At 45.5% G+C, this 12115-nt stretch overlaps 1 protein-coding gene across 1 annotated transcript in view; it reads left to right on the top strand.

The window, feature by feature from the left end:
• The window catches only part of pcdh17 (protocadherin 17), a gene marked incomplete at its 3' end in the record, with an annotated part of 62964 nt that extends 51616 nt beyond the window's left edge, over positions 1–11348 (top strand). The window contains exon 5 of the mRNA XM_079737052.1: positions 10675–11348. Coding sequence (XP_079593178.1) covers positions 10675–11348 — 674 coding nt within the window. The remainder of the gene's footprint in view (positions 1–10674) is intronic.
• Positions 11349–12115: the final 767 nt, after the last annotated feature.

Below are 12115 nucleotides of genomic sequence, written 5' to 3' on the forward strand. Positions count from 1 at the left end.
CAAAGGATCACCGTTTCAAAAGGGTGTCGCTCAGAATCACCGGAGTGGCGTGTGCTTTGTCGAGCGGCGACCCGTACTTCCAACCTGATCACAGTGCATTTTTGGGTCCCGACCCGTAGATTAGGAAACAATGATGTCGATAAACGTGGAGACGTTGCAGTTGGAGGTTCTCTGAATATCACAGCGCCGCTCGTCCCGGCAGATAAACATCCCTCTGCGGCATCCTCCATCCGGCACGTTCTGTTTTCCCCTGTTTTGTTTGTCAGCGGCCCTCCGATTGTTGTCAGATAACAGAGAAATAGGGAGATCATCTTCCGCTGTGCTCACGTGTCAGCGCTGAGGTCGGCCTCAAGGTTGAACACGCTATTTACGGCGAGCTGAAGCCTCTGATAGATGAAATGAATAGCGGCCGGCACTGCCCGGGCTCCCGTATGAATGATATACGACCACACACAGGCTCACTATTCACAAACACACACACATACAAAGGCAGGCACCCAAAAACACACGCACAAACGCATACAGGCAGGCACGCAAAAACACACTTACACATACGCATGCTGGCATGCACACACACACACACACACACACATACAAAAACCACCACAAACATTTACATATGCACACAGACGCCAACACGCACACACACACTTACACGCCTCTCAAGCACACATCCCCCCACACACACACAAGTGGGATGGAACCAGCGGGAAAACAATTTTTAAAAACATACATGCCATAGTATGCACTCACACACGTGTGTGATAAAAGCGCCCATCATCTGGCATTTTTCTTTGAGATAAATTGGGAAAGATTATCTTCTTGTTTCAACCGCTGCAAATAACACAAAAATGCACGACCGTTGTTGTTTCATTCTTTCGATATACAAGTTCCGAAGACTGCTCGGGTTGCCATGATTACGACAATGAGTGAGATTATAAAATGTGACTTAGATGTGAAAAACAGTTGTGAAAAACAATGTGAAAAACAGTGTATTTTGCCTTTGCCTTATTGCCTTTGCCTTATTGCCTTAATGAAAATCAATGACTTGGCGTTGAAACAAATCAGTAGAAAATGAACATAAACTAATCAATTTAAAACCGTAAACTTTATTTATCGTGTATTTAGTTATGCTTTGATATTGTTTGCAGAACAGTCGACTGTATCGTGTTTCGACTGCTGAGAATTAGTTTGTAGGGACGGTCCCCAGGGGCCAGACTATCTGCGGTCTCATCCCAAACTTACGAAGTCTCAGTAAAGAACTAATAAGGAAGCGCAGGGTTCCATGTTGGGAGTTCGAGACGGAAATAGCTGCAGCCGTGTCAACATGGCGACCAGGGGATGGGAAATAAAATTAGACTCAAAGCGAACAAACAAGTATTCTGTGGAGGATTAACAGTAATATTCAGCAATAAAAAGTGTAACGGTAAATCAGCAGCGAGCTTAACTTCTTTAACTACACAACGCTATCCTGACTCCTGGCTCAGGAACTAAAACCAGGGCTGCTGCCCTGTTTTACACATCAATATCTTACATTTATCTAATACACTGTGTTGGACGGGTGAGAGAGTGTGTGTGTGTGTGTGTGTGTGTGTGTGTGTGTGTGAGTGTGTGTGTGTGTGTGCGTGTGCATGCATGCGTGTGTGTATGCGTGGGTGTGTGTGCGTGTGTGTGTGTGTTCATAGCATCACTCCTAGTGTGTGTTGGGCAGGCGTTCCACTCGTGTCACCTGACAACATGTTACTCTCTGGAGCGAGCAGACCAAATATTGGGTCGTCCTGATTGGCTGGGGACTCTGGGGGGTCTGGATCAGCTGGGGTTAGGTGGGGATTAATCCCTTCCACCTGACATGCACACACACACACTGCGGTCCCAGCAGGTGAACAGGTGCAGCGATGGTCTGTCACAGCTGCTGAATGAGAATCATCAGATGCCATTCCTCCGCGCCAACACACACACACCCCTTTCCAACACAAACATACACACATACACACATATATACACACCAACACTCCTGTCCAACACAAACACACACACATACACACACACACACACACACACACACACTAACATTGCTGTCCAACACACACTCCTATCCAACACAAACACAAACCCATATTAATTTCCAACACACAGACACATACATACAGACATAGACACACTCACACGCTGTATAACCATAGTGCGCTCAGCCGATTGAAAAATCCTCTGCCGGGCCGTCCTGTCCTGAGAGGAACTGAGTCTGTGACAGGCGGTCCAGCTCCCCGTCAGGACAGCAGGGCTTTCTGTGAAACCTTTGATTTCTTCAGCTATCTGGGATGATTTCAGACGCAGCCTCGCCTTTGCCGTCGCAATGTCAATACGTATAGCCCATTTAACGTTGTAGTTAATATGCACACTGAGGTTCTTAACCCTACCTAGCCCTCTCCACTGGGCCCCCTCTGATTTCAAGTGTGGTGTCGGGCCGCCTTCGTTTCCCGGCAGAGTCCCCAATCCACTCCTTGCTTTAGCCGGCATTCACACAAAGGTAATTGGCCCGAACCACCTCCACCAGAGAGGACTTTATTCTGGTGCTGGAGCTGTGTTGGGCCCCACAGTTGTGTTGCGTATAAAGAGTACAGCAGAGGGCTCAGCGCACAATCTTGCAGGGCCCCAGAGCTAAAGGTGAAGAGTCTGCTGGTACTGGCCAGCCTGGGTGGGACAATAGTGTTGAGCTCAACAGCGCCTTCTTTCACCCATGATTCTGTAGGTAGACAGTAGGTAAGGACAGTCTGATCTATTTTTGTATGTCTCTCTATCTCTCTTTATGAGGTTATAATGCTGTGGCCTTATAGATAGGCTGCTCTCAGGATTCCTTTTAACTCACTTTTCTCTCAGGTTATTAGGGGGGTGGGGGGGAAGGGGTCCATGTTTGTGCTTTTTCTTGACATAATTATATGCAAACCTATGTGAAAATAGATGGACGCAAAGTGAGCCAGTATGTTTATAAAAAATAAAAGTTGTAATATTCACAACTTAAAGCTTCCCTCTTAGCATTGCGTTTGTAACGCTGGAGTAGAACAAATCATTAGTCAAGTCTGAACACGGAAATCTCAGAATATTATGGATGAGCTCTCGCATACTGAAACACACACACACACTCTACCAATTGTTTTCAGAGGAAGGAAGTCGGACACAGGGTCAGAAAGATGGAAACCATTTGTATTTTTTGCAGAAATCTATTTTGCTTTAGCTTCATTAGTTGGATCCGGAAGTTGTCTGTAATTGTCTTGGCGCAGCATTTATAGTGAGCTTTTCAGATTCATGTCCCTTCAAAATAAAACCTTTCGTCACACCGGGTACCACAGTTAAGCTGAAGTTCTTTCTTCTTCTGTCAGAGGTTTGAAAACACAAGACACCACTAATGTATTCAAACAAGATAATTAATTTTTTAGATTCCAGTAGATTCCAAAAGACCGTGGAACAAACACTAAAGCAGGTATTGGCAGAAGTTTAGTATTGGAATAAATAAAAGTAGTATTGCAAAACATCTGGATAGTTTTGCAATAGTGCAATGTAGTATTATGATACACAAGCATAGTATTGATATACATCATAGTACTATTGCGATAAATCTTCCTAGTATTGCAATATGTGAGCCTAGCATTGCAGTATATGCGTGTAGTATTGCAATAGAGCGGTGAATTGTAGCGTTATGACCCGGTCCATCACACAGACGCCTCTCTCTCGTCTCTTCAGAGAAAACACGCAGCCATACACCGCAGCTCCGAGGTAATTAAAGATTTTATCCATCACCTCGTCTAACAGATATCCTGTTTCCATCAGGGACGAGGCCAAGTGTGCAAACATCAGCAGCACTTCCTTATGCAAAGCACACTTTATCTGACCTCTCCCCCTGCAGACCCGGCCACTCTAGACATGAAGCCAACCCTGCACCTCTTTACTCAATGCATGAGGAAACGCCTCGCCAGTTTCAAGAGAAAACAAAGTAAACAACAGCACTATACAACACTAGCATCCACACGAACGGTTCACTCAGTGGTAATTATGTTCATGTGGCCGAGGGAGTCTTGGAAACAAATGAGAAATACCCATAAATTCCCATTTTCTTTAATACTTTACTTTACTATACTACTGAGTCTTTTAACAGACGATTCTTTCCAAGGAAGTGAAGAGCATTAAGGAGCTTATTGCTTTGGTGTGTGTGTATATATATATATATACGCCATCTATTATGGCTTTTGCAGAGTAAACTCAACAGTACAGTTCCCTCCTCAGCAACTCTCTTCATGTCTAAACATTCTGGGGATGAAAGGCTGTCACTTTGTTTATTAGCTTGTGTTGCTCCTGTTTAGAGATGCGATTCTTAGTCTGAGTTTAGCCGTCTAGCAGATCACAACGAATCACAGGCTACATGTCTCAAGTCACTCCTCATGATCTTATAACTGATATCCTTAAGGAGGAAAAGTAGGTTGACGTCGTTTTAAAGACATCCGCTCCTGAGGCTATGACTAAAGTTAGGAAGCTATCATGCAGCTTTTGTGTTTCTGATCGCATTCATTTTACCATTAAATTTTTCTTTTTTTTTGTCATTTATCATACGCTTTTTTTCAAAGCCACATTCAGTGAATCCAGACACAAATCATTAGTGAGCAGTTAGTGGTAAATATTGAGCTTCTTTCTCAAGGATGTTTACAATTACTGTGGACATCGGGGCTCAAACCCAGAACCTTTATGCTTGGAGTCGAAAGCCGGTGACTAAAAGTCCCCACTAAAATGTTGATTTTGTTGTTAACATAGGAGATGTTCTTTATGCAAATACACGCACATGGGCTATGTGTATAGAAGCACCAACAATCTGTCAAAGTAACATATCTACAGTTTCAGCTGTAACACATAATTTCAGCTAAAGTGACATTTCCTGTGTGGTGTGAATGATTAATGTGTGTCTTTGCATTGTGTGACCAATACAGAGCAGTGTGTCTGATTGGATTACAGACTCTGAATGAGACCGTGTACAATAGACACATCACATTAGCTAGTATCACGCTGTCGATTCCAGCGATCAATACTTGGGTTTCAGTATATTGGTCTAGTGCCTGCGTTATGGATGAACGGGTTCAACAAAAACCTGCATCAGAACATATCGCTGTGTAAGAGACAACCCTGCTGGCTAGGATACACCCCTGCTGGCTAGGAGACAACCCTGCTGGCTAGGAGACACCCTTTTTAGGTAGGAGACACCCCTGCTGGCTGGGACACACCCCTGCTAGCTAGGTGACACCCCTGCTGACTAGGAGACAGGTTTTTAATTTAAAAAATGTCAAATGGTTTACTTTTGTGAATTGGAAACATAGATGCATGTTTTCATCGCCACTCCTTTGAATTGAATTGATGGAGCATTAGAGAAAGATATAGAATTTGACATTTTTGGTACAGAGAGACAGCCATTCAAATCAAATTGAATGAGTGCTTAAGAGAGGATGAGGAAGAACGTGAGAGAGAGGCTAAGAGAGTGTAATGTTAGAGAGTTATATTCATAGAGTTTGCTGTGGAGGAGAAGAGCAGGAGAGAAGAGAGGTAGGACAAGAGGAGGAAAGCAGCCCAAGGTTAAACATGAATAATCTATGTGAGATTTCCTGCCTTTGTGGATTATTAATGTTTTAATATGCATCCTGTGAATGGAGCCATCACCTCACCAACATGGTGGGCATCAGGACCCACCTCATTGTTTATGTCTGACATGCAAATCGGGGCATGTGTTTGTGTGTGTTTATGCTTATCAGTGTCTGAGTGTGTGTGTGTGTGTGTGTGTGTGTGTGTGTGTGTGTGTGTGTGTGTGTGTGTGTGTGTGTGTGTGTGTGTGTGTGTGTGTGTGTGTGTGTGTGTGTGTATGTGTGTGTGTGTGTGTGTTCATTTCTGTGTTGGTGTATCTAAGTGTTTGTCTGTTCCAGTCAGTCTGTGAGTGTTTTTGCAAGTCAGTGTGTGCGTGTTTGTGTGTGATAACAGTGACATTTTGGCAGGATCTATAGTTATCGACTTGCTGATTGATCGGTGTAATTCAGTGTCCTGGATACTTTGTGTACGTGTTTACGTTTTATTTTCACGCACATACACACAGACCCTCACACACACAGACACACACACACACACACACACACACACACATATGCTGCTTATTTATTAGTTTTACACAAAACTCAACTTGAGCAAACAGCAGACACATATTGTTACCCTAGTCGTATCAGTTGGATTGAATCATATCTCACTCTATCTCTACCGCACACTTTCCATCTATCCCTCACTCTATCTACACCTCTCTGTATCTCCACTTCTCTCAGTACCCCTCCTCACCCCTCCTCAATCTTGACCTCTCTCTCGCCCAACCGCTCCTTCTCAATCTCTCTCTCTCTCTCTCTCTCTCTCTCTCTCTCTCTCTCTCTCTCTCTCTCTCTCTCTCTCTCTCTCTCTCTCTCTCTCCAGATAGTTCCTGCTCTCTTCTATCTACTCAAGTGTGTTGTGGTTTTGGGTGGGGGCTGGTATGGGTGTGTCCCCCCTAGCTGACCACCTTCTTCTCCATGTCCTCCTCCTCCTCCTCCCCAACTTGGGAATGTCCCCAGTGGCTCTTCAGTGTCATTCATTATGTGTTGAGTGTTAAGCTCCTCCTGCAGGCTTGGGGGGGGGGGGGGGGGGGGGGGGGCTATGCACACAACTCCCCCACTAAACACACTCAAACAAGAGCCCCATATCCTCACCTCCTCCTCCTCCTCTGGGTCAACCCCATCACAACAACATATCCCCCTCCTCTCTCCTCCCTGATGTAACACTCACAATACACACACACAGACTCTGACCGCTCACACACAGATGTACCACGTGTGCGTGCCGGCTATTCAAAGTGTGTGGAAACAGTCTGTGAAAGACTACCTATAGAGTATGGTAACTTATGGTTCGCTATTTCTTATTGTGTAGGAATTATTTTAACTTTCTATGCGGAACAGCCAAAAATACACACAATCACACCAGCGTCTGTAGAATATACGTGGGTTCAAAATGTTACGCATTCCTCCTGGTTCTTCTTGGAAGAAGGAATTTGGATTATTTTGTGGTTGCAGAGATATCTTGACATTGAAGCACTTTGACTGCAAGTAGAAATGTAACTCTGTATTGTTATCATTCTCATGCTTCTCATATAAGATATATGACGGGCAAGGTATCTGCTCGTAACATGAGGAGTAGCGCACCTACGTACATATTATGTTTTGGGAAGTTGTCAAAGCTTCACTTGATTCATCTTAGTTTGTATGTGTGTATGTGTAATGACCTGTTGGTTGGCAATGCTGCTAAAGGGGAACTAGAACAATGTATTTTACTCCACGTCTTTCGTTCGTCTATCTTCTCTTTGTCTTCGTTCTCTTCTTTGCTTTTCTTTTGTTCTCTCTGTGTCTCTGTTATTGGGATCCACAACACCCATTCCAAGCTTTCCTAAATTTGTCTATTCAATTGGTTTCAACAGTAATGTAAAAGCAGGATTCAAGACACCGTTGGCGTGGCGTGTGTGTTTGAGTGTGTGGGTGGGTGTGTGTGTGCGCGGATGTGCGTGTGTGTTAGCCTATAGAGATGTCAGGTGTCATCCGTCGATCATTACAAACCGAGCGATGGAAGCAGGCGGATGGCTTCTGACAGCACGACGGCTTCAATCTGCGTCGTCTCCTGTCACCATGAAGCAATATTAATGTAGACAAATGAGTCCTGGGCTGGGGTGTAGTGCGGAAAACTACAGGGAAATACCCCTAGTAATCACAGTATACAAATGATATCCATTTGGCTAGAGATTTGAGCAACGATGTAAAGGTACACACACAACCTCAATGCAATGCAATGGTCTATTCTAAAATGACTTCTAATAAGACTCTAATATAGCCAGATGTGGTATATTATACTAATACGATACCAGATGCTGTATATTTTACGAATGCAACATACCATATCAAATAAGCTTAGATATGCCTTATTTATCCCAGATGGGAAAGGTATTGCTGGGTAGATTATTTTCTAGTGTGATTTTTTTCAAATTCAGCAATCTTGAGAGTCCCCACTCCTAACGATAGATTAAGATACATTTAACACTTTTTAGTTGTTCAGTTTGTGGAATGAAACGATTTTGCCAACACAGCATACTGCACACTAACCGATACCATTTCACAAATCTCGCCAACCTCTCACGATACAAATCATGACTTTTTTTCTGAAAATGTTCAGTGGTGTAAGCTGTTCCTCCATTTCAGTAAGACCACCCCACTTTTGCTTTTAGTGCCATGGCTTCTGTTATGATAGCCTGATGAACGGTTAGTATTACGTTAAGTCACGTGGCTCCTGATTGCCTATGGCTCTCCCAAGGGACAATCAATTGCCTGCGTCCTCTGCTTTTGTCGGGGCTCCACTCACACTACAGGATATCGGATAGTAAAAATGTAACATGTTTACTAATTGCGATTTCGAATCGGTAAGGCCCTAGTTGTTAAAAAAACACCACACGATAATCAGGCAAAAATAATCGCTAGAACCATCAAGATTCTGGCTTTGCTGATCAGAGTCGGAAGGCGGCGTTTACCCAGCATTATAGAAAAATGTATAAAATAGAAAAAGGTCAAATATATATATTTACACATTGTATCTATATTGAAACAACTTAAACATTTACCGCCCGGCATGTAAGTGAATAACTGCATATTATATTGACACAGAGCACAAGGTCAAATATATCTCTTAACTAATATAACTAACAAGCTCCAATGTGCTCGAGCTATAAAGTAGAAAAATAGCTATTACCCAGATAAGTGAGTGAGTTGTGTGCGTGAAGGCGTTCTTGATAAACCGAAGGCCTGTGCATGGCAGCGTGGGTTAGAAGGTTGTTTGAAGGTGTCGATGTACGTCAGTGTGTATAGTGCAGAACCCCACGTGGAGCCCATAAAGCAGGAGGCATCATCTGTCTCCAGGCGGAGCCCCACCTGGCATGTGAAGGAGGAGCGTTGCAGGGAAACACAAACGCTGAATTATGTTGTTGGCTCCGGATCTCCACCGCCTGTATGCTCCGTTCCACACACACACACAAACACATACATACACACTAGAGCATGCATGCATCTATACACACACTTACAAACGCACACACACAAGCACACACATACGCATGCACACACACAGATACACACACACACACACAGGCATGCACACATGCCCGCGGGCACACACGGACACACGCACAGATGTACACACACACGCTGTAATCAGCTCATCCCTGCAGGAGATCAAAGAAAAGCATACACACATGTGTGCATGTATGCTTGAATGCACTCACAGGCACAAACGCATAAACATGCACAAATAAACACACACAAATCAACACGGATTAACACAAAATCAACACACACACAGACATATGCGCACACATGAAAAACAAAGAGGAGGGGGTGTATCTCTCTCTCTCTCTCTCTCGCTCTCTCTCTCTCACTTTGTCTCTGTCTGTGTCTCTCTCTGTCTCTCTTTCACTCTTTGTCTATGTCTCTCTCATTGTCTCTCTCTTCGTCTTATTCCCCCTTTCTCTCTGTCTATGTCTCTCTATCTCTCTCTCTATGTCTATCTCTCTCTTTGTCTCTTGGAAAGCTTCAAAGCTTCCTCATATGATTTCATAAAGCTACTATAGTCGCCCTGATCAGAAATGCGAAACTCACACAATCACACCCACAAGATTGCAACATGAGGTACAGTCACACATACAAGCACACACATACCTAGGGCCACACGTCTGTGTCCAAAGCTGTTCACCACCTGTGCCTTTGTGTGTGTGTGTGTGTGTGTGTGTGTGTGTGTGTGTGTGTGTGTGTGTGTGTGTGTGTGTGTGTGTGTGTGTGTGTGTGTGTGTGTGTGTGTGTGAGTGCACCTCATATTGCGTTCACGGGATCTCTGCTCCACTCCACTCCAATCTCTGAGTCTCTGTATCTCTTTTGATCTTTTTATATATCGTTGTATCACTTTGTAACTCTTTATAGCACAGCATATCACATTACGTCTCTTTATATCTTTTTGTTTCTCTTTGTATCTTTGTATCTCTTGATATTTCTTTGTATCTCTTTGTATCTCTTCATGTATCTTTGTATCTCTTTATATCTCTTTAAACAGCATAAAACCTCCCCCACAAGTCCCTCTGAGGAAATGTCCTCACCTCCTGGCACCACCTCCTCTAGCGGCCTCTCTCTTCTCATACTCTCTGTCATGCTCCCTTTGGCACCTTCCCATTCTACCTCTCTCTCTCTCTCTCTCTCTCTCTCTCTCTGTCATTCTCCCTCTGGCAACCTTCTCACTTTCTGTCTTGCAAATTTAAATTTGGATTCAAAAAGCTTCATTGACAGGGAGGTGTCAACAACCTTTTAGCCTACCGTTTTTTGTTTTTTATATATATGTATATACATATATATATTATTCATAAACACAGCAATTTCAAAAACTGAAAATATACAATTAAAAGCACTCAACTGAGGCTGTGTAGGATGATTGTGTTAACATTGCACTGACTTTCGTCAATCCAACACTAATGGGTGATTGTCTCTCTCTCCCCACTCTCCTCTCTCTCCTCTCTCTCCTCTCTCTCCTCTCTCTCCTCTCTCCCAGCAGACGAGGACTGTGTGAATTGTACGGAGGAGTGCCGGGTGCTAGGTCACTCGGACCGCTGCTGGATGCCCCAGTTCCCAGCGGGGGGTCCGCAGGCGGAGGGAGGCGACTACCGCACTAACGTGTTTGTCCCAGCGGGGATGGAGGCGGCGCCCGAGGCCGACTCCTACGAGACGGTCAACCCCAACGGCAAGAAGACCTTCTGCACCTTCGGCAAGGAGCGGCGCGACCACACCATCCTGGTGGCCAACGTCAAGCCCTACCTGAAGGCCAAGCGGGCCCTCAGCCCCCTCCTGCAGGAGTCCTCCTCCGCCCCAGGGAGCCCCACCAAGGGCTGCTCCTCCTCTTCCACCTCCTCCCCCTCCTGCGCCACCGTCAAGAGCCCGGCGGACGGGGCGGAGGGCAAGCCAGCCCCGCCCCCCTGCTCCTCCGGCCACTACGGCCCCCCCGACGGCCAGTACCTGTCCCCCGCGAAGCCGGCGCGGGACCAGGGAGCCCACCCCCCCTCCTGCGACCCCGTGGCCAAGGTGCTCGCCGAGGCGCGGTCTCGGATCAGCCAGGGGGCGGAGCCAGAGAGGGGTCGCGACCCCGCAGACCCTGAGCCGGCGGCCCGGGACATAGACCAGCTGCTGCAGGACTGCAGAGGCGGTGAGGCCGGGGGCACGCTCAGGAAGTGACACCACGGCCCGCCACGCATAGGGGGGGGGGGGGGGGGGGGGGGGAGAGACGTGAGTGATTAAATGTGGAATCTCTTGCCAAAAGATGCCGGGATATTTGGCGTTAAGTTGACTCCTGATGTTCTGGTTCTGAGCGGGGAGGTGATTGGACAACAAGCTTACGTTGATATTGTGAATTTTGTTGCACAAAAGTTGGAAGTGCGAACTCCAAACCAACGACATGAACAGATAACGGCGAACAATGCTGATGACTTTCTAAACTATTTTTTTGGATTCTTTAACACGGGAGGATTATGCTTCCGCAACCGCCCAGCTTTTATCTAAGTGCCCACCGACGTTCATCTGTGTGTTGTTCCATCGTCCCCTGTGAAGCGCTCATATCCACACGTGTGTGTGTGTGTGTGTGTGTGTGTGTGTGTGTGTGTGTGTGTGTGCGTGTGCGTGTGTGTGTGTGTGTCTGTGTCGTTGGACTTGTGGAAGTGTTTTCAGCCAGCAGCCTCGAGGGACTATGACCCTTTACGGTCAAACCTGACAATCGGTGGAGGGACGTAGTCGACACACACGCTAAAGACACGCGCATCTGGGACTGTAATATTGGTGTTTAACGTGTAAAAGCTATTGTATCAGAAAGAAAAAAAAAATTGGTTCTTCTTGGGGAGTTCTTGTCAGGGTTTAGAGGATGAAGGACTGAAGAGGAGAATAATATTCTGTGTAAAACCATCGTTCACTCATTTATATCCTTGTGCAAGCTGTTGTCCACGCTCGCT

The sequence above is a fragment of the Pollachius pollachius genome (genome assembly GCF_949987615.1).
Source record: "Pollachius pollachius genome assembly, chromosome: 5".
In the NCBI taxonomy this organism is placed as follows: domain Eukaryota; kingdom Metazoa; phylum Chordata; class Actinopteri; order Gadiformes; family Gadidae; genus Pollachius; species Pollachius pollachius.